Source organism: Micropterus salmoides, unplaced genomic scaffold (assembly GCF_014851395.1).
Source record: "Micropterus salmoides isolate LMB-PRFRI ecotype aquatic unplaced genomic scaffold, ASM1485139v1 Ms_hic_scaffold_14, whole genome shotgun sequence".
Classification (NCBI taxonomy): Eukaryota; Metazoa; Chordata; class Actinopteri; order Centrarchiformes; family Centrarchidae; genus Micropterus; species Micropterus salmoides.
Genome location: NW_024040485.1, coordinates 17,656,300 through 17,680,124, shown reverse-complemented (window position 1 = coordinate 17,680,124; position 23,825 = coordinate 17,656,300). Strand labels below are relative to the sequence as shown.

General features: G+C 41.2%; 1 protein-coding gene across 2 annotated transcripts in view; it reads right to left on the bottom strand.

The window, feature by feature from the left end:
- The window catches only part of gpc5c (glypican 5c), a 105,840-nt gene extending 82,241 nt beyond the window's left edge, over positions 1-23,599 (bottom strand). Inside the window, exons 1-2 of one of the 2 annotated variants that reach the window (XM_038718142.1) lie at positions 23,069-23,599; positions 13,204-13,365 (exon numbers count right to left, since the gene is read on the bottom strand). In XM_038718142.1, coding sequence (XP_038574070.1) covers positions 13,204-13,365; positions 23,069-23,246 — 340 coding nt within the window. In that variant the 5' untranslated portion in view covers positions 23,247-23,599. The remainder of the gene's footprint in view (positions 1-13,203; positions 13,366-23,068) is intronic. The other variant, XM_038718141.1, reaches the window with a different exon arrangement.
- Positions 23,600-23,825: the final 226 nt, after the last annotated feature.

The window sequence follows — 23,825 nt, the reverse complement described above, 5'->3', positions numbered from 1 at the left end:
TAAAAGAGGTGAAATAAAGATGAAAAATCACTTATACTTCTCAAGAGCACCATCTTTCAAAGGGATTATGACAGGTTCATTAAATCCTTAAGACATTCCGTACTTGTTAAAAAATCTTATTTTTATTTGCCAAGAGAGTGACACAAAGAGGGAGAACACGAAAGAGGAAAAAAAGGGAAAAGAGTGGGAGACAGCCAGGAAAAATGGAATGAAAAGAAGCGACTGAACTTTTGAACAAGGAAAAACAACTACTGTACAAGTGGACTCCACCTTGTGAACATGTTCTGACATCTGGAATCATTTGGCCCCTGGATCCAGAGCACTTCCCTGTCTCTACATGGCTGTTACTTCAAACACGTCCCCCTCATCTTGAATGTACAGAAGTGGAGCAAGAGTCCACCTTTCTTCCTCTGTACACTCCTTCCGACAAACAAACTGGATCCCATCATTCATTTTCAACATCAGCTATTTTCTGTTCTCAATCAAGTTCTCTCCCACGCTCAAACAGACCCTGTTTCTCATTCTGTGATAAATCAAGTACACGCATTGTGGTTTTCTCCGCACTTTCCCGTACTGGGAAACAGGGTGATAACAAAAAACAAGAAACCAGCAGCTTTTTAAATCCTAACTATCATTGCATGATAGTCAGTTGGCTTTGATTGTTCTGTCTGACCACTGAGTCTGACTCTGGATTTGACCACACTCCATTCAGACACACAGTCGTGGGTGGCTACCATTACCATGTCACAGTCTCCCCATAAGTAAGACTCTTATGCATGAAGCAATTATCTTTAATTTCTACGGAAGTCCAAAATTAAAAACACATAATTGTCAAGCTAACTACACAGGAATAAATGAATAGGTCTGCTTTGTCTGTGGCCCTGTGTGGCCAAGCTGACAAGCTCTCTGCTCAGAATAAACAAGGTATTAAACACATGAAAAAGCAGCAGTGACAAAGCAGACGAGGCCTTTGTCCTGTAGCAGCCTAAACTGAGTATGTATTTATGTCCCTGGGGATGGGATATTATACCATATGTTTCCACCAAAGCTATGCCAAGGCCACTCTCTGAGATCACTGGGTTTAATCGTAAGAAGCCATTTCCACTTTACATTCTGCATGGCAACCCAGTGTTTTATTGGCAGAATTAAAGCTCAAGTGTCACCATGGTGAAGCTGCCACAATAGCGGAGTCGAAACAAGCACAGTGGCAGCGCTATGATATAAGTCACAACTATAGTCTTCCTCATTTCTAAGCCACTTTCACACAGAGAAAGATGTATGCACAGTTTGACTACGTATTTAAGGCCAGGGCATCAAAGTTGGCAGCCATCACAAATCAACATGGTAAGTGTGTGTACAGGAGTTGGACAAATGGATTAATACTGCATCACCAGTGGTTATTCTAGTGGTAGCTGCTGTTGTTGCGGTAGTAAGGTATTTGTTATTGTTATTTGCAATTACTATTTAAGGCCCGATATGCATAGCACTTAGCATAGCAATTTTTAACTTTGGTGACTCCTAGTGGGGGTATGAAAAAAAAAGACACTGTGGCAGACAGCAATGCAAGCCGCAAAGCAACTAAACATTACTTCAGTTACACATGTGCGCAGTGTTTACAGTACAGCTCACCAGAGCTCCGTGTGGTTAAACTTCACGGCATAAAAATATTCTATGAAAGTGAGAAAATCCATCCAACTAAACAAAGCATTTCCTGAAGTCTAAAAATGCAGCATTTCTAAAATCCCTAGTCATAATTTCCCAGAATCAGCTAATGCTAGTATGTCCAACTCAGTTAGAAACAAGTGTAGGACAGAAAACATTTCCTTTAAACTATATTTTTTTCTTCTTCAAAAGGAATCATAACATGTCTTGTGTGCATTGCGCTGACAAATATGAGCCCACCTTTGCTACTCATGTAAAAATCCTAGAAATGTGTTTTGCCCCATTAGATAAAGATATCAAAGTTTTCAGATGTGGCCAAAAAGGTGTTCTATGACATTTGCTCTATAAAATGGTCCGTCAGCTTTTCATAGCAGTGCAATTGAACCCTTGCATTTTAACATACAGCAAAATTAATAAATGATTAATAATTAAAAACACTACAATAAAAAGCAAAATGTATACACTGAGGTTAGCAATAACAGATAGTGGGCAAACTATAAGAACAAACAGCCTTGCAAATGCACTGTAAGGAAAATTTAAGGTGTAGAGATCTCGACTACACATGTGTATGCAAATATTTTGATAGAAAAAATGAAAAAAATCATTATGTGTGGACCTAGAACTTTCCCCATGCTAAACCAATTGTATAGTCCTGGGTTAGAGGGTTTAACTGTTTAATATGCACATCTATGAGTATGTGTGTATTTTTAAGTATGTGCACGTAGGCCTACAGAGGTCAGTGTGCATGTGTGTATGCTCGCTCGTGCTAGAATATGCAGTGATATTGTGATAATGAGGTAGGAGACACTGTTCTCATACCATGGAACTGTGGGCCCTTCTTATCTTGGCAAACAGTCCTGACTGGACCTGACCAACAGTCTTCTCAGGCAAAGCATTTTAATCCTACCACAGGCTTGGGTTTCAGACAGGTCACCACACAGATATGACATAGTGACACATGTAGATTACATATCCTTGTTTTAATTAGTCGAAATACTGTACATAGGGCCATCTCCCACTCAGCACTGGTCCTCTTAGGTTACAGGGGAGAGCTGCAATGTCACCCAATCTCCCAGCCTATAACCTTTCAGTAAACAGTTTAATGGTAATAAACTATTAATAAGTCAATGAATCAATCTGTTGATTCATCAAAGTTGTGTGGCAAAATCACACGTCTAAAGTCTAAACTGGGAGCATGACTCACTTGTCTGACAACACGCGCATATGTGCTGGTCACACAAATTTGACCTGAAAGAACTGGGGAGCTGCATGTTTGCCAAAACCACTGTGACTCCACACGTCCTTTGGACAACCCACATATGCAATCACAAATGTGTGTGTGCACTAATTCCAAAGAACCCTGGCCCCAAATCCTAATTTGCTTGTCTTGTCCTATCAGGGGGCTAACAGGTGGGATAATGAGCTTGAGAGGGAGGACAGGAGGAGGTGGGGGGAAGGGGGCAAGTTCTCCATCTCTCTATCAGCATTCCAGTAATTAAAAAGGCAGCAAAGCTATATGAATACTCTGAAACATAAACAATTCCACAGATGCCAGGGACATTCAAGGTGCGCTATAATGTGGTGGTGGTGGCGGTGGTGGGTGGGGGGAATCACTGCTCTCTGCTCTGGCCAAAGTAGGGAAACGCGATTGAAGGCAGGGGAATGAGCAGACGAGAGAAGGACAGGGACAGAGGAGACAGATCACAGGGGCAGTGGGTGAGGGGCTGAGGGAAGAGCAGGGTGGGTGGAAGGGTTGTTCAAATGGCTAATACCATAAAGGGGAGATATGGAGGGCCAGCCTGAGGGCAGACTGTTGACAGGTTGATGGACAGCACCTCTGGTCCTACGCATTAAGGGGGTCACAGATCTACAGACACCCCCCATTTCCCTTTTGTTTATAGGTATATAAATCACATCATCTCCTTTGATAAAGTGTAGCGCTAAAGAGCAGCACAGAGTGTCATACATGAAAAAAATGCACTCATTGATAACTACTTACAGCTACAATTAAAAGTATGCCAGTTGCATAAGTAGGAATGACTCCTGACTCTTGGATACAGCATGCGCATACAGCATGTAAGATGACATCCTTTTTACATCTTAGAGGGACTGCTCCATGCATGTTTATTTGTTTCAGTAGTGTTTGTTTTTTTTATCTGCATAATGCAGAAAAGTAAATGGTAAAAATAGTCTAATAGTATTGAGGCATTTTCTCCAAAACCTGGCTATACGACAGTCTGTGGTTTAGGGATAAACAAAAAAGCCTTGTCATGGAAATAACCCATTATATAAGTGGAAACTGGTGATAACTAAAGACGGCCGAAGAAAGAGACTGGACTCCAGATTTTCATGAAAAGAAAGGAAAGGAAACATTTAGCCTAACATAAGATTAACATGAAACAGACCCCTGAACTGACTCTGAGGTGTGAAAGGAATCCAAGATGAAAGGACGTCTAATGAAGAATTTTCCACTTTTCTTAGCAGGTGTGGCCCCTGTTTTCATTTTTCAGCTTACAATGAATCGAGCATAGAGGGTCACTTATGCATTGTTTCAATTATGGGCCAAATCTACTCTCTGTAAGCCCTTATGCTTAGGCCATTAAAAACACAGAAACCCTTAAAATCCATTTTGTGGGCTGAAAAAAATCAGCGGAAAATACTAGATAATCAAGATAAATGTATAAAAATATTTGTGAAGGACAAATCCCATCATATTACTAAAGCCAAATGAAGTATGAAGAGTTTGCCAGTGACAGACTGCATTGTGGGTGATTTAAGAGCAGAACCATGTAAGCCCTCTGTTCATTTTGGCAGACAATACAGCAGATATCATAATCCATCATGGATCATACAAACAGCACACAGATGGGCAAGGTCAGAACAACATTTTATGTTTTTTGTCAGTCCATTTCTCTCATTTATTGTACCTCCTCCCCTGGAATACAATGGATGAATGACTCGGGGGTTCAGTGAATAAAGCCATGGGGACTCCTTAATGGTGTGCTAGGAGCCATAGAGGCAAAGAGGAAGAAGGAGAGGAAGCAGATCTGGAGGGTCCAACACAGGGTGTAATGAGTAAAGTGAAGTGATTTGAACGGGGAAGTGATGAAGTGAGTTGGTGTTGAGAGATGGGAGTATGACAGCCAACTCCACAACTTTAGGCTTAAGTAACACTGTGAGTCACAACACAGAGACATGTACATCACGGTGCTCATCCATTTATGAATTAAAAGCATATATTAAGCACACGCCCTAATCTCCCACAGGCGTCGGATGGAAGCCGCTCTCCCTCACAGACAAGTCTGGCCAATTTAGAGTGTTCACACCCCTCTTTCCCTCATATTACGTCTTATGAACACTCCCTCATTTCTCCCAGCATGACCTTATTTTGGTCAAACTCCATCATCATTTCTCTTAACAATAACTCCTCTCTAAATTGAATGAAGGTATGAAGGTGGAAGATACATTTTTACCAAAAATGGAACTATTCTGTCAATATTGTTGGTTATCAGACATTTTCTGATAAAGGTTTTGACTGTCAACTGCTATACACAGACACACACACACTAGCACACACATATTATGGCTTGTGGGATCAGTCTGGGAAGGACGGGTGCAGCAGAGTCAGACAGGACACAGGAAAAGGCCAAGCTGGACCAATCAGCAGCAAAAGAGTACAAATCCCATCAGCCAGACATACGGATTGTGTTCCAGAAAAGCCAAATTCTCTTGGACAGAGAACAAGCCCTGGGAGATGTGACTTTGTCTGATTACCACGAAACTTCCTGGACATCAAGCTCATTGTGCTCATACGATGTCAGTGAGACTGATGAAGCTTAGTCTACACCAATAATGTATGCTGAAGCTAGGTGAAAGGCAGTGTCAGAAAAAGTATTTGTAAACAGAAAATCATTCCGTGAGAGACGAGATGGTGTTGGCAAGAAATAAAGGGGTATTTATCTCTTATTTCAAATTGTGGCTGTGGAGACTGGCGGCAGTCTACTCTACACAGACCCCATATTTGTTTAGGCATTGGATGTAATACTGGGGAGCATGGATGGTTGGTAAAGAAGACTGGGGCCGTTGGGGAGCAGGATAACAAAGATGCAGAAAAATGAAAGGAAACTTTTGGAGCGAAGAAGACGATGGGGAAGAATTTTGTGTTTATGGTTTCATTCTGTGGAGAGCACTCTTGGCAGCTGGGTTATCTTTGAGATATGAGGGTTCCCTGCAGCGCACACGCCAGCATGCGAGCAGCTGGCATGGTGCCCACCTACACCCAGCATGCTCTTGTTAAGCAACCAATGCTGACAAAGCATGGACCACAGAGAGAGAGAGAGAGAGACACTCAGGAAGAAAGAGGGTTGTCAGAGAACAGCAGGGCAAAAAACCTGTTGATTCAACAACCTTTAAAGGCAGACCACAATACACACATACCTGACAGAACCACACCTGTGCACACTTGCACTGAAACTTTGCTTTAACCATCAGCTCTCACTTTCTCTCCTCACTTTCTAGGCCCAACACCCACACATTTGTGCTGAGGTGAGAGGGGCAGATGAAAAGCAGGGGTAATTAGGGAAGCTTTGAGTGTGACTTTATGACTGCGAGAAGCTTTGAGCTTTCTCCCCTCTCTTTTCCCTCCTTCCCTTTATTGTTTGCCTGTTTTCCCAAGCGAGCCAGAGTCCTGCAAACTCAGAAGGGAACACATCCTGACCTTATGTGTCATGTCTACTCAGAAGACTAGAAATGTGTAGTTAAAGCACAACATGGTTCGGACACACACACACACACACACACACACACACACACACACCACTATTAGGTCCATAAACACGTTTCCCCTCCGCCCTGTATGATTAAATGAGACGTGAAGGGATGGATTCCGGATATCCTCCCTAATTTGAGTATGAGCTCATGGTGCAGCGCAATGTTATCCAGTGTCCAAGCATCAGCCTCTAGAGCAATAACCCTGTCGGTCAAAACATCTGCAGAGAAAAATACATGCAGACGTGAAGCGAGGAGGGGGAAAAAATAGGACATGAGAGTAGACGAGCTAAAAAGATCACAGTTAAAATGAGTGAGAGAACTTCCAAACAAATGCAGATAGATTGCAACATAGATAGAAGGACTTCTGTCTGACGAAAGAATGAAGATAGGACACAGCCAAGCGATCTATCATTCCTATCACTTGCACACACACCTGCCTGCATCCATAAGATATAAATCATCACTATTTAATAAAAAAGGCACATGTCTTTACATGGGCTGTGTTGTGTAAGCCACCTAGGAAGATCTTGACAGTCAAGGTGAAGAAAGCAAAATATTTTTTTTAATTGTTTGGTGGCTTATAAAAAGTCTTTAGGCTAGATGTCCTTGTCTGACTGTCTATACCTACAAGGGGAATGAGAAGCAGTGGGGAGTAGGGGTGCAAAGAGCAACAGACGTGGAAAATACTGTCTCCAAGCAGGCAATCAGGGAGGCTGCAAATGCCCAAGGGGCAAAGAGACAATTACAACAGGCTGAAATCAGCCACCTGTGAAAGCCTGGGGAGACAACCCGTTGCAGGGAGAGACACACCAACAAACCATACAGTCAGTGTTTCTCACTTCACTTCTGACGTCTCTGTGTACTCTTATTCTGTATTCTGCCATTAACAGCTGAGGCCCTCAAGTATCTCTCAGGTCATGGAGTTTCGATCCCTTTGTCTCTTGCAAACACTCATGCACATGCTGTCTCCCAGGACAGGGGGTCTGAAGAGTTCCTGGATGATGAGACAAGGATCAGCTAATTATGTCGCCTCAATGAGAAAAGGCAGTCCTTGCCGTGGACTCTTTCTCTCTTGTCTCTCTCTCTTGCTGGCGCACTTTCTCAAATAAATTCCTTCTCCCTTCACTAAAGGGCACCTAAAGTTTTAAATGTGATGCACTTTCATTGATGATAGAGACCTATCTAAGCCAGGAGAATACAGTCCTCTGAAAAGCATTTGCCAACTCCTGTGAGGACAACTTGAGCCCTGAGGTCAAGGCGACTTGCAATGGTGGTAAATATTGTACATGCTCACATGTCTTTGCTCACATGGACACACACACACACAATAAGCAAGATGCACATGTACTCTAATCCCCCAGCCTATAACCTTTCAGCAAACAGATTAATGGATGCACATGTACAAAATGCGCAAACACCTAAATTACATACACACACACACACAGATGTCAGGGCCTTTAGCTGTGGGCCACGTCTCCCTCATATCGGTAACACTAGTGATCGAAAGTGTCAGCATTTTCTTGACATCTGCTCCCCAGCAGTGTGAGTATACAGTATACGCAGATATGTACTCTCTTGCTCATCATTCCCACCTGTCATACACACATGCAAATTGGATTGCCTGCGCAACAATTTGCCAACAAGAGATTGCTGCATATTGGACTGAACAAGAATTTTATGTGAGGGCTTGAAAATAAGGCTCTAACCCAAGAATTCTACGGCTTTACTAGTAGGATGGGCAAACAGACATACAAAAATATTCAACAAGTGGCCAGTCCATCTGTTTACCTTTCTCTCAGCCAATCAGGACTCCACAGAGAGGTGTCCAGCCAGTAAGATCACTCCAGATCTGATTGGCTAGAACAGGTTGACAGGCCAAAGCCCTTGATGGCAGTCCTAAACTGGAACAGCTTAGACTGGGCTCTGTGGCTGACACCTACCCACCATCAGACCTATTACCTATCAACTATGGCATGGATTAGAAGAGTGTGTCTGTGTGTGTTGGGGGAAGAGAGAAAGACAGGGGCAGGGCTGGGTGTATCTGTGTGTAGGTTTTGGGAAAGTTCGACAGCAGGAGGGAAGATGGAGGAGAGGATACACTACGGGGGAAGTAGGCTGTTATGTAAAAAGATGTAACCTGCCTGTGTGATTTAGGGTGTGGCAGTCGCAAGGTGAATCTGGACTGTAATATCAGAAGAATCCCAAGTATTGGCTCTGTTTCACTAGGAAGCTTTGTTATTGCAGCATAAATTTCAACATATTCCTTCATATTAAACAGTATCAGAAACACCTCTCAGCATTCATAAATGTGGTCTGTGTTTATGGGGTCATACTCATGACATGACAACTCCCACACATGACAAAGCACAGTAGGGCCTTTAGGGCTGTCAAAACAAAGGCAGGCCAATGAAAACACACACACATACACACCATCTCCTTTTTAACGGGCATGTCCTTTTGGCTAAACTTTAGCAATCAGCAGGAGTGATTTTGAGTTGAAACAATAAAAGCTACAGTCTATAAAGTAAACACACAAAGGTCGGAGTTGACGTTTACGGTATGACTTATATGACAGACATGTATACATGTGTGAAAAGCTGTAAAGAAAGTAGTGGCCACATCATGAAAGAATTGTCAAATAAACACACATTAACAGCAGCGTTTTTAGCCTGTAGACAAGTCTGCGGTGTACTGCATGTGGTGCAATTGTATAGATCCAGTAGAAACATAAAGGGGTAGGAGAAGAAAGCTACCACAAACAATTTTCCAACATCCAGCGAGTGCATAGCAGCACCAATGGTATCAGCCTAAATCATATTCTAATTACTGCATGCGGTATATGAGCCACTTGCTACTTCACATTCCACTCGAGGCACTCAGACAGCACAGAGACTGTCCTTAGAAGGCCTTGCAAATTCAGGGCTAGTGACATCATCATTTTCGGCACCACCATCCTCCAGTTTCTATTGTTATTCCATTGTTATTTTCCATCTTGGCCTTTTCTGGATATGTGGAACACCTGATCTTCATTCTCCAGACAGGCTCAGACATGAGGTAAGAAGGGAAAGATCTTAATGATGATGAAAAGGATGAATACCAGGAACATTATTTGACACACAGTTACTTCTATTCATGTAACATGCTTGTAAAATACCTGCAATATATCCAGCACTATGTGAACACCTAAATAGTAATATTTAGGAAGGGACTAGAATTTCATATCTTGGTGGTGTAGTATGTTGAACACTATGTGACAGTAATATATCCTGTCTAGGAGACATTTACATGTTAAATGACTTCCATGATTTCCTTGACATGAATGTCTGTGCCAATTACACTGTTTGTACACTGTCTGTAGTTTTCCATATTGGACATCAAGACCAGTAGTGTTCTTACATCCATCGTAAAACAGGACTTGGCCAACATAGCGTCTAAGCATCCATTGTCTTATAAAACTAATTGTATGGTACTGAAATTCCTGTAACACTAAAAACATCCAAAGCATTTCTCCCATACTGTGGGATAGTGTTGGAGGTTTTGAGGTGAAAAAAAATGTGTCTGTTTCAGAAAGGTTTAAATTTAAATGGCACTGCAATTACTAGAGGAAGAGGAAGGGGAAGCTTGGGCAACTAGTGCACTGCTTGATTCAGTTGGGTTTAGTACAAAACCCTTTGGCAGGCAAGTCCTCGCTGAAACAGGCTTTGTATCTACAGCAGAGCCTTGTTTATCCGGAACTCAGAAATCTGAACTGACCGGGCTACCAAAGAGGTATCGGAACCAAAAAATACACCCAAAAGTAAACACCAAACAAACTAAAATAATTCATGCGCAGATTGTTTCACTCTCCAAAACTACTGTTATTTCTTCAATAGTTGCAGTAATTGTTTTTCTATCCTGAGAGCAGGATCAGATAATGACAAAGCAAAACCATCTTTCAAATACTAAAGGCTAAGAGAAAGGACTCTATACCATCCTTTTCCCATTTACCCTCACTTATCCGTCTCCACAGTTCTGTTGCCGCCAAACCCACAGAAGAAGGGAATGCGGAGGGGGGGCTAAGCCATGCCCCTTTTCTGAGCTGCACACTTGCCTGAACAGCTAGTGGATCTAGATTTTGCTGATGATATAGCACTACTTGCATATACTCACCAACAGATGGGGGATATATATCACATATATATCACACAAACTAGAAAGGACTGCTGTTACACCTAGGCTCAAGGCTCATCAATAATATGAACAATGCACTAATAATCATAGATCATTACCAACTAGAGGAGGTAGACAGCTTTACATATCTTAGGAGCATAATTACTGTGGATTGAGGGATGGCTGAAGATGTCATAGCCAGAATGGGAAAGGCAAGAACAGCATTCAACATCCTAAATAACACCTGGGAAACCCACTAGCACTAGCACTGAAAACTAAACCAAAAACTAAACCAATTTTTTTTATTCAAAACAAATTTACACCAACATACTACAGACATTCATAAACCACTGCCTTCGACGCCTCATAGTCTACTGGCCAGACACCATCACCAACCTGTGGGAATGCACTAGGCAAGAACCCATTGAACTTTAAATTAGAAGGAAAAGGAAGGGGAGCTGGATAGGCCACAAACTCAGAAGACAAAATAAATCAATCACCAAACAGGCATTAAAATGTAACCCTTAAGGCAAGAGAAACAGAGGAAGACCTAGAGTGACGTGGTGAAGTAGCAAAGAACAAGAGGTTAAGGCTTAAGGGGCTGTTAATTGGATCGAAAAAGGGGATGATGTGCTTTTGTCAATGGCCTGTGTTCCTCAGGAAGTACGCAGGCCTAGGAAGACACTTGTCTGTGACCGAGATCCTGGGGGTAGACATTTTTTCAACAAATATTGGACAAATAAATATTCTTTGCAAGCAAGAACACAAACACAAAGTAATTTTGTTTTTATTGTTAAAGAGGTGGTATTATGCTTTTTGGCTTTTCCCCTCTCCTTTATTGAGTTATATATCTTTTTTGTGCATGTAACAGGTTTGCAAAGTGAAAAAGCCCAAAGTCCAGTCCAAAGGGAGTTCCCATCTCCCACAGAAAGCTCTGCTCTGAACTGCCTCAAAACAGCTCGTTTGTAGTCCAGCCCTTCACTTCCTTTACTTGTGGCGTCACAATGAAAACTCGTCATAAAGCTTGCCAAGCGGCTAGCGGTGGTCAGGCACGCCCTCAAACCAAGCTAGTCTGAGCGGAGCCCCTTTGGCTCGACTCAGCTTTGTTTTGGTATCACCGCACCTCCATCAAGGTTCCAAGCGAGCTGAGGGATACTAAAATGTAACGTGAAAACACAACAGACTGCTGATTGGTCAGAGAGAATCGTCACTATTCACTGCATCATCATTGCGTGCGCCAGACAGAGGCCAAGTTTTATATTTTACAGTTTTTGTATGGAATTTAATCACAAAATCCAATTCTGAGTTTTGAGGTGAAGTGATGGCGACAAACAAAAATGTGCTTGAATATTTTCGGAGTTGAGGAGCTCTACAAGTGGCTGCGGGGAAGCCTGTGCCAACCCGGAGGAGTGTGTGAGGCCAGCGGCCCGCTCACAGAGCCCTCTGCTCCCGCCGTCACACAGACCGCTGCAGCAACAACAGCAGAGGTAAACACAACTGGAAGGTTTTCATACCGCTTATATGTCTTTACATTCTGAGGAATGTTGAAACATTTTAACTTAAGAAAGAGAAAGCTGTGTGGATCGCTGATGTGTGTGTCGCATTGAACATTACGTCGCGGCAGTTGTGTGTGGCGTCGCTATGACGGCAAGATACTTACTATCTCTAGGTACTATCTGCAATGGAAAACGGAGCAGGGCCGAGTAGAGTCGAGTCTATCGATCTGCGCTATGGTAGCATTTTTCGGCAAGACAGCATAGATCGTCAGAACACCGGCAACAGTTCAACGTTTAGTCTTAAAAGACGATGCAACTCTGACTCTGTTTGGGCCTGGAAATTCACAATCACAACCTGTAAGTATGCTTTATTGGCTGTGAATTATATTTAAAATAAACACGGCAATGTAACTTTACAGACTGTTCAAGTGCGAAGTTGTTGTAAACGTTGTCTAACACAGCTAAAGTTATAGCTGGTATGGTAAGATGTGGAACAATGATGTTGTGTGGCTGTGAACTTGAGTAACTTACACCATCTGCTAGGTTACGGTCGCAGTCTGAAGCGGCTTTGATTTGGATCACACTGTTTCTTTTTTTTTCTTTTCTTTATTTTTTTTTAATCGCACTGTTTCTTACGACCCGCCCTTCTCTGCTTCTGATTGGCTAGTAGTCCTTACCTGGGAACTGCGCATGTGCAACTCCCAACAAAGATTTTGTACAAGTAAGATGCATCACTCTGTAGCTCAAGAGCGGAACGTACAACGCATAGGGTGAAAAGAAGAACTGCAGCAATGTGCAGTATGAGAAAAATATGGTGTTTTTTTGAAAATTAAACCATGTAAAATTGTTCTGGTACAACCCCTAAATAAGATTTTGAACCTGAAAATGAGCATAATACCACCTCTTTAAATTTGGATTTAAATAATGTGCAATAGGTTAGTTTCACGTCAGCTTAAAGCTGGGTCAAGTTTTTAAATTTAATACTTTGTAGAAGCATTCAGACATATAAGGTCTCATGCAATGGTAGAGATGTAACATCTCTTTCCTATCCATAAACACCAACACAGTGTCTCAGGCCAATCCCTTCTAACCTAAGCTTAAAGCTACCCTTTGTCCTAGCACTTACCCTGAAAGGCATCCAAGTGGCCAGAGATGAGGTGCTCAAGCTCATAGCTGTAGGAGTGAATGTTATGGAGGGTTTCTCTTTTCACAGCAAATTGGTAGCTCTCCTCCATCTTCCGGGTGCAGCAGGACGGACCCTGGTGCTTACAAACCAATAGATCCACATCTAGGAAAGTCAAGCAGAAATAGACATACAAGTAGAAATGTTTAATGACAAACATTTATATACATTATATATTTATATATATATATATTTTTTCCAGTCAGTGGTAACATATACAGTGACACATATAAGTGCAGAAGAATTGAGGTATTTAAGTTTGGATGAGTTATGATAACTGATTAGTGCAAATTATAAATTTTGTAAACAAATGTCATAAATATATATATACATACATACATATGTACATACATAGTGTGAGTATATGTATAGTGTCCTGTGTATGTACATAGATAGGCCATAACTCTACTGGGAGACAGAAGAGGCACCACGGGAGGGTGAGAAAGTAGATCAAGAATTCATCCACGTTTCCTGCTATAAATACTGTCTCCGCAAAATATATAAATATCTTTGGCTCATATGATTGCACACATGTCGTCAAGATATACATTTGTACTTGCATGTAGACTTTATGTCCCATAAACACACAAAAAATACATGCATGCACTAGCGTTTTGCAATGCAAAATTTACTGTCAATCATACACACAGTAATTTGTGTGAAATCACCTTTTAGACTAGTCATTAGCCATAATACTGCAGTTCATAACAACCACATGAAGGCAATGACCTAACTGGAAATACTATGATCCAAAGAACAGCTCAATCAGGCACAATTACATCAGCTGAAACCTCTGAGCTGAGTCCACCCTGCCCTCCCAGTGACACCTGCTTCTCACCATCGCTACATATAGACATTGTCATGACATCACTGAGACTGGTCACAATTAGCATGGGCTCTTAAAATTGTCCTTTCCCACAAATTTCCTTGCACAAATTCACATGCACAGGGACATTTCCATAATGCTGAAGTTTGATATGAAAACTCATTTTACAGAGGGGAGGGCTGGACGGGGGTGGCTGGAGGCAGGTGTTGTAACCAGAGCCTAAAGCATGGCCTGACAGACCGCAAGACCAGTGCCTCACTGTCCAAATCCCTCCATGAAACACAATAGGGTTGCATTCTCAATCTCTCTTTCCCTTTCTGCTCCCTCTCTCCCATTTGCCTGGCATATCCTAGCGAGGCCTGGGTGTCTCTTAATTACCCAGTGAGGCTCCATTTGTTCCCATCCTAGAGCAGACGAGTGAAGTCATAACTGGCTGTCCCGCCCCTTCCAGCGCATTATCTCCATCTCAGTCCACTCTTTTACTGTTGACACTGTCTCCCTGTTGACATTGTTTCCCTGTTGACACCCTTTCTGCAAAGTCCTATCCTGTTTGTTTGTGTGCGCATGTATGTGCGTGTGTGTGTTGAGGAATACTGCTATTTCTGTCGCTTACCTGCTGGACGATCAATGTATAAAGTTTGCATACAATACATGTTTGTTTTGGGCTTACGTCTTCTATATCCCAATGTAAAACCTACCGGGCTTAATAGTGCATTTTTACAAATTTGAGTGTGATAAAAATGAGAAACCCAGTCTGTTTCTACATACAAACCATGGATATTTACAGGTCTAAACATATATTATACTTAAATTAATCAGGGGCAACTCCCATAAAAATAATGGTTACGTAGTTTCTATGTATTTAGTCTAGGTCCAGCTCATCCTTAATATCCTTGCATAAATGACATTAAATCTTTGACCATCAAATATTTAATGACACCCTCCTTTTTAAAACTGTTCACTTTTAATTTCACAGTATTTTAGTGAGAGCAGAGCTCATCACACCCACCTCATCAACTAAAAGAAGCAATCCAAGAACACATTTCAGCTACTTTTTACTGGCTAAGTGCAACTATGCATCTATCCATCAATTCATATCCTTTCAATTTCCACCACCAACAAAAAATAGCAGTGTCTACACACAAGTGGGACCACATCATTGTAGATATTTTAAATATGCCAATTCATGAAACACTATCACAAGCTAAACTTCTTCTCTCAGCAGGACGGTGATTAGGTCTTAATGTGAAATTTTTAGTGCCGTTTATTAGAACCCTAAGTGGTAAAGCAAAATGCTTTATGAATGTGGCTCCTGGAAAGCATACTGTTGGCCACGTGGAAAAGATGTCCCTGTCACATAGTCATTACTCTTTGAAGGTATGATATTGTTTTAATCATGTTGTTAATGTTAATTCTGTTTTAATGTTGTCATTTCACCATATATGGTGTCTGTCCTCTCTCCCCATCTGTCCCTGACCCTGTTCTCCCCACTGGCTGGCTCTTTCTCTCCTTTGTGTTTGTGTGTTATCTGTGATATGAAACTAATATCCAGGGACTCACATTGGAATTCAGCCTGGCCTCTCCGTCCCTTGCGAGTAGCTGCATGGAGTAAGTGATACTCAGAAGGACTTTGGCTGTTAAAGCCACCACTGCAGTCAGGATTGGCTGAATGTGTCACGAATGTACCAGGCTGTTTTCTGGAATCATTAGTAGCCATGTCACTACTTGTGTGTCCAACAACAAACATATTGCTGAGTGCATTCTTTTGTATCTTGAAGTCTTCTATATTGAAAATATTTCACATATCGTTTATTAACAAAAAGCATTATAGTGGCTTCTGCCTGAAGGCTAAACTAAAATATGTATTGAGGACTCCGAGCTGCAGTCTTCCAAGGACTCAAACAGTCATTGAAGTCTACAATGTAAGACATATCTATTAATATCTGACTGCCTGCTTTTTTTTAAGTAACGTGTAATTTTTAACCATACTCCATTTACATTTTCAGTACATGGAATACTGACTATATACACCTCTGAAAGACAGTGACTTCTGCTTGCACTTGTCACCTTTTATTGTTTTATTGAATTAAAGCATTTGGTTTAATGATGGTTCTAAAGAATTTAATGTCAATGTAAAATAAATATCTAAGAATCCCAAATATTTGTATAGATTGTCACCCTATTCCAGTCAAAGTTTAGTAGGCACCTTTCAAAACAGTAACAGTTTTGAACATGTGGACACATTTTTTACTACTCAAGCTCTGACAAATTGCTTGGGGACCATGACTTAACAACAATTTTCAAGTCCTGCTTCAAACATTCATTTGGAATGGTCACTGACTTGACTACAACCAGACATCAACATTGTTGCATTTAAGACATTCTTGTATAGGTTTGATTTTATGTTTTGGGCTTGTAATCTTGCTGGAAAATAAAATTGTGGTTTTAAACTATTTTTATGATCAGAACAAACACTTAATGTCAAACAGTGGATCCAGTGTTTCCCATACGTTCATCTATTTGTGGCGGCCCGCCACAATATCAACGCTGATCGCCACATATTGATTTTCAATTTCTTTTTTACTAGGCATATTTAAAATGGTATTTGATTGCAGAGCGCCGTAGTGCATTCAAGCAGCACATCCTCTCGCTCGTCCCCCTCTCTCTCTCTCCCTCATGAACACCGCTGCACAAATCTGTCCAACACAACGCTGTCGGACGCCCAGCTTAAAAAAAGTTATTAGCAAGCACGTAAGGAGCCTAGCTAATAAGAAGAGCTAAGTTAACGTTAGAATACAGCTGGGTTGTCGAGGTTACCACATTGTTTATAGCTGGTGCCACAGTTACACTGTCATTCTGTGGGAAACACTGGGATCACTTAACAAATCTGAGGTAATACATTCAAAACAATTATGATTAAATACACACGGACTGCTATTGTGTCGCTTTATTTAGCCTAACTACAGCTAGCATGTAAACAAAATGCGTCTACACGTTGACTTTTTGAGTGACACCTTAATTGACCCAATAGAAACTTCCATGCCCTGTTCACGGCCTACAATAGCCAAAGAGTGTCCACGTCGCCAGGAAGTGCCAGTCCCCTTTCTTTTGGTATACACCTACACCAAGCCACCAATTGTGCAGAGGAAGACTGGCGCTTCACACACACCTAACACGTTACAGTAAAAAAATATGCAAGAATATTTTCCAGACATATTTATATATTGTCGAATACAAAAACGCCTCAAGGCGGAATTCCGGCACAGCGCCGGAGAACTTTAAGCTCTGGGTTCCATATGTCACACAAGTGTCCTGTGGTGGCCTAAATATCTTTGTTGTGGAGTTCATCATGATATAGTTTTTGCACTAAAAATTAACTAATACGTTTCTGGAGCTTCCAGATACTGGTGAATTTCACAGACAGCACACCATGATTACTCATGGATTTGTATCATCATTATTATTATTATTATTATTATTATTATTATATATGTTGAAAATTATGAGAACAGATAAGTCAAATGTTGGGACTAACCAGCCTGGGATGCAATGAGGGCTACAGTGATACAATGAACAGTATGCAGAATATATGAGTTGACAAATGCAGCTAGTTGGCATGCAATGACCAACTCTTTTAGCAGCATTTGCTATGGTGATTGTATTTTATTTTACACATTTCAAAGTTTATACAAGCTGTGGCTTTTCTTCTGATTTAAAATAACAACTCTTTATTTTACACTTCAATGTGACTTAATATAATCGTCCAAGAAGACTGAATTCTCCAGGCCCTTAGTGATTGCCCAGTGTGTAAGCTACTCATTCTGCATGGCTACACCTTAACACACATTGCACTACAGACCATGTGTCAACTCTGAATCCTAATTCGCTTAATCGTCCTCAGGTGACAAACACCTCTGGAGTAATTTGCCGTATTAAAGCAATGGATCAGGGGTCTTGACTTCTTAGTCACAATCCCTTCAGCAACACCTCAGTGCCCTTCATTGCACAAGTCAAAACTGCTGAGCGGAGAAACTCTACCACTGTATAATTACCCTGCTAACTCACATGCCATTCTCAATAAGTGGTACAACAGTAGCAGAGCTGAATAAAGTATACTGCTGAGAAGATGCTTATGTTATTACCATCCTTTTTAAACTCACTCCCACTCCTGCACTCCAAAATGATCTATATCTCACATCTCCTCAATATGGTATGGCAACTTTGTTTTGATTTGGAATGTGTTGATGACTCGGAGGGCTGCGGTTTCCTGATTCTGCTGTTTTGATATTTTTCTGAGAACAAGAATAACTTTGTTAGAAAGTAGGCAATTAATGCAGTTACCCTTCTCCTGCCTCAGGAAACAGGTTCCTCTTTGATGTTCCCAGATCCACTGAACATACAGGATATTTACTCTATACAGATTGGCAGTATTTTGGATGGACCATGTTGAATGAAAATACATTTCTAAGGGTCTTTGCCGCATACCTGCATTTTTGGACAACCTTGAAACTGAACTGGAATGTTTAGATCCCCCAGACCCCAAGATGAAACTGCCTCCAGTGATTGGCACAAGGCCTAAAGCCAACCCAGAGGGCAGAGGTTGGACAAAGCTTAAAGAGAGAAGTGGATGACTGGTGAGCAGATATATGCAGACCTGATGAAGCAGCATTATACCAGAGGGGTGTCCAGCCACAGACTGACTGAGTAATTATGTTAACATAGATAATCTATTCTCCTTCTCAGAAACCAGTATTCATCTCATGTACTATTTCTTTATCTATAGTGCGAGAAGGTTCATTTTTTCTAGATAGTTATATTACTGGAGAGGTAGATGATATACTTGCAGTCTACTAACCTCATAAAATCACAACCAGATCTACCACAATCACAACCCAGGAGTGTAAGGTAGGACACAATCCACTGAAACACAAGATAGACTTAGGCTGAAAGCCAGTAAGAGTTGTTGTGTAGGAAACAGCTCAGACAGAGCAATCTGGTTCAAACTGGGCAGCTGGTAACTGGTAAGGCTGGAGTGTTTGGAATGGACTGGAGAAAGAACATCCGAGGTGCTTGTCAGTTCAATAATCTGTACGGTGTTTTTTACTTGAAGACACTGTCAGAGATGTTTAAAGGCTTTAGTTTTGTAAAACTAAACTGGAAATGTTCTTATGTGAATTTCACATTAGATTGAAGTAGGAAGTTGACAGATGGCCAGCAAAAGAAAACAGACACGCTCAATGATTTTAAGTGTGTATGGATTAGGTGTGGACCATGTGTATGCTCTCTCAGTGAGAACGGCCAAGTTAAAAAAGGAAACAAAATAACTATACAGCCAATCAAAGACCATGTTGAGCTTTGAGAGCTTGCCAAGGCTTTTGACGCTGTAACTGGTTAAGGATGTGGCGACATGTGATAACACACTGTGTTCCCATTCCCTTGCTATTAACACATGACCCTGCTTGCCTTGTATTCAAAATATGACACTTCTTGTCACTCTAAAATAGCTGTTAATGACTCAGTAAACCAGAGAACGGCAATAGAGTAATATATTGAAAAAAGGGGTTATGTGTGGTGGTATGTACACAATCAGATAAGCCCTGCTCAACGGGATAGTCTTCACTGAGCTGTAAAATAGGTTGATCATATCTGAGGACATTATCCCAGAAGCCAACTGCAGAAGCAGCGTGTCTGCGAACAGCACTGCTAGCCGTCTGCCTTCCAAATGATCTGCCTCCAAAGGGCTATATCAGCACCCCGGAGTAATCTCAATATGGAGTGTTTGGCTGTGTACCACTGTACCAAAGTGGTCATAACTCTTCAAAATAATCACAGGATAAGCAACTTCATGTCACTCATTATCTAAGTTCCCTTGATGCCGGATCTGGCATGGAGATAGTCACTCTTTATAAAGTATAGCCAAGGGAACAAACATTTAATGTCAAAGCAAATATTTTGATAGAAAATGATTTAATACAAGGACATACTACTAGGACATAGTAGTGGTAAAATACTCCAGAGTCTTTTAAGGGTCATTCACTAACACACTTGCAATTAAATGTTAAGTGTTGTTTTTTACTATAAATTCAAATAAAATGCCTTTAAACCACATTGTAGTTTGGGGTGTGGGGTTCACCTATAAAGAATTTTAATTTATAGCCTAAAATTTCTATTCATACTAATTGAGCTATTGCTACATTTATTGCAAGTACTGTATTTTTTTTAAGTACAACCACTGCTTCCCAACATGAGATTACATTGCTCTTAATAATCATAAGACACTATCACTACTTATTGCTCTTTATTAGGATACAAGGATTACATACAAAGAAATATTGCATTAAATATGTACTGTGAAAGTGCAATTGTTTTTGTATAAGATCATATCCAATTGGCCGGCCAAGTGCTCTGCTGCCAAACTCCTGGCGCTTAGTGAGAAATCTGTTCACCACACATGAATGAAACGCAGCACTGTATCCTAAAACAAACATCAGACTGTGAAAAGGGCTGAAGTTTTGCCACTTCAAATTTCGAGAGTTACTTTTGTTGGCATTTGATCTGAGAACTGAAGCAGAGTAGCATAATTGTGTACACACACACATATACACCAAATCTCCTACTCTAACACCCCCTTTCATTGGTCACCGCTTTGAAGACAAGATTGCGCCTGACCCAAAACAACCTCTCTGGGACAAGTACAAATAAAAAGCAAAATAAGATAGAAGCCCAAAATGTACCGGGGAAGCTACAGCAATGTTTGATTAGCTGTGAGGGGAAGGGACAGCAGAGAGGTGGTGGAGTGTAAATGCACAAAAAATGCAGTTCACCACACCTTCTAAACAAACACAAATATTTATATCAATTAATAGTCCAGACCAAGAAGCCTCAGCTTGTATCTGGCTCATATCAGCCCCGTTTTCTAAAAATGTCTATAGATAGAGAGTGGGTCTAAGAAATAAAATATCTTACTGTGATGGGGTTAGAGGTGGGGGAAGAAAACTCATTAAAAGGAAAGAGTATTGCATATCTTTCACAATATACTGCGTGTGTGTATGTTTCTGTTTGCTCACTGTCAGGTAAAAAGCTCAAATGCACGCCAAAGATTCTCATATGTAGCTTCCAATGCACTGCAGAAGTAAAAGCATGTCACGCAAGCCTTGCTCCAGACTGCTAACATCCTCAGAAGACCAAGGTCCTTCCGTTGTCTTTAAGAGCTAACCCTAAACTACTGCTTGTAATGAAATTGACGTCCTCTGTTGCTAGTAGTGACACCCTACTAAACAAACATATCAAGTGGTTTGGATGCACCCGTAGGTATGTTTCCCACACAGCTATCTATTGCTCTTCTCCCTGTTACAGCTTGCAGACTCAGACTGGGCGATACTTAAGCTCCCACCAACCAGCATGTGACACTTTTGCAGCAAGCAATCTGGTCTGTAGTCATTTAGATAGTTGTACATCACATATCAACTGGTATTTGAGTATTTACGAGGAAAAATGCATTTAAATCTTAGATAACCCTGAGGCTAAAAGAATCACAATAAAAGAGAAGGCATTTAAAGTAACTATTAAAAGATTTTAAAGACTGGAGAAAAAATATAATTATAATGCCGACTAAATATACAGATTTGTTGAGTTTTATATGAGTTGCTGTTGAGTTGTTGAAATATATGACAATTGAAATGACCCCACATGAAAGAAATATGACATAATCACTTAAGAGATGAAGTCTCTTACTATGCTTGCAGAATGACTTTCAAGCAAAACTAGCATAGTTGAACCAAAGCCTAAACCCACTCAAAATGTGTTTTGCCTCCAAAACAGATTTGGAACCAATGTTTATCCTCATAAAATAACTTTTCCTCTGAGTGCAGGAGGAAAGCACATTCCACAAAACCTTCAATGCATCTGAAGCTGCTTTCAAGCATCACTCTAACAAAAAATCTAATAGGTGCCAAAAGACTCTATAGGCATATTGTAGGAGTCTGGAGAATCTCTTCTCATAAACTGTGGCTCCTGAGCTGAAGTACATGTCAGCTTAAGGGCCTATACCACCCCAAGTATCTAAAGACTCATGGCCAAAAGGGTTGGTGGTGACTGACTTCTGCAAATTAATCACCTCCCCGTGTTGTGGACACAACACTGTAGCCTCTTTATCCAGAGAGATTAAACCACACCAGACCTCCACATCACAGTAGACTTGTTCTAGCTCAAAAACCCTGTCTCAGCAGCTTTTGGATGCGCTGGGTGGCTTTCTGCCAAAAAAATTTGCTAAATAATTGTTTAAATCTCTCCAAACTGCTGGATTGTAAGATAAGCAGCTGGGTACCATGTGAAGCTGCAAATTGTGGAGTAAATCAAGAGGCTCTGATGCTTTAAACCAGACAGATCAGATATGGGAAACATGTAATATTACATACTAACACAGAGATTTGTGATTCTTGGTGGGTGGAAAAAATCAGGATGCTCAGAATGTACAATGATGGACAGATCCTTGGAATTTGATGAAAAGGGACAGACACATTTCAGATGTTACTTTAAGATCATCTCAGATTTGGCAGTTTACAATACACTTCATCAGAAATAGATATTTTATGGTCAAAACCCTCTAAAAGTCTCTTCAACTAACAGGACTAATACGGGAGAGACAATATGACAAAAGCAAAGGAAGCAATATCTGCAGCCTAGACAGCCTTTCAAACTTTTGCTGCTGTCACTTGATTGGGCTTACTTTTGCTTTTTGGAGACCTCTCACAGTGCATGTGTACTGACCCACGTGTGTTTTTGACAGAAGCACATTATAGTTAGAAGCACTGGACCATAATATATATACACACACAGGGCATATGCTGAAATCGCAATGATTGTAGTCTAACCTAAATGTGTGACTTCTGTCTGCAGATCTATGAGCAAAACATTTGATGTTTGCAGGTACCCTTATCAAAGAAGGCTACTCTTCACTAGAAGCCAAACCCACTGGCTCACCTGTGCCAGGTGTCTCCGGAACGCGGTTCAGCGGTCCGACCTGCCGCAGCTGGAAAGCGGTCCTCACTTCATGACAGCTGTATGCGTCCGCGTCGATCACACTCACCGCAAATACGACCGCTGACAATATCCAAAAGGATCCGCAGGAGTTTACGCGTGGGCATATTCCTCGGGACATTGCCGCATCTCACACCAGGTAGCCTCGTGGATAGCCTACAGTAGTCTGACTGCAAACTGTGTGACAGTGTTGAAAAAGGACGGCACTGAAGTACAATGAAGCGACGATGAGTTTGAACATCTGACAAACGTTTCCGTCTGATTTTCACATTATTGTGATGAGTGTGAGCGCCTCACAGCAGAGGTTTGGGGTCTTCTCTTGGACAGAGGAAAGAGTGGTGTGGGCTACAGCCAGTCTGTACCGCGCTCAGCACTTTGCAGTGATCGGTTGTCTGCATGCATGCCCCTTCCCAAAGCTTTGCGCACACTCCCCTCCCTTTCTGTTTACTTCAGCTAAGTGCCCCAACTAAAACTCACTGCATATGTATGGGGACTGGCAGTGTCAGTATCCTTATTACAAAAAAAAACACTAAACATTTGCCCGTGGTCTTATCAACCTAAACAAAACAAACAAACATTCATTAGGCCTATATATTTTACCCACAGCATTTGCAGCACAATTGAACGTTTTCCTGAGACTTTTTGTGACCCCGAAATTAACTGTTAAGTTTTTTTGTAGTAACTGTGTTACAGCAGAATA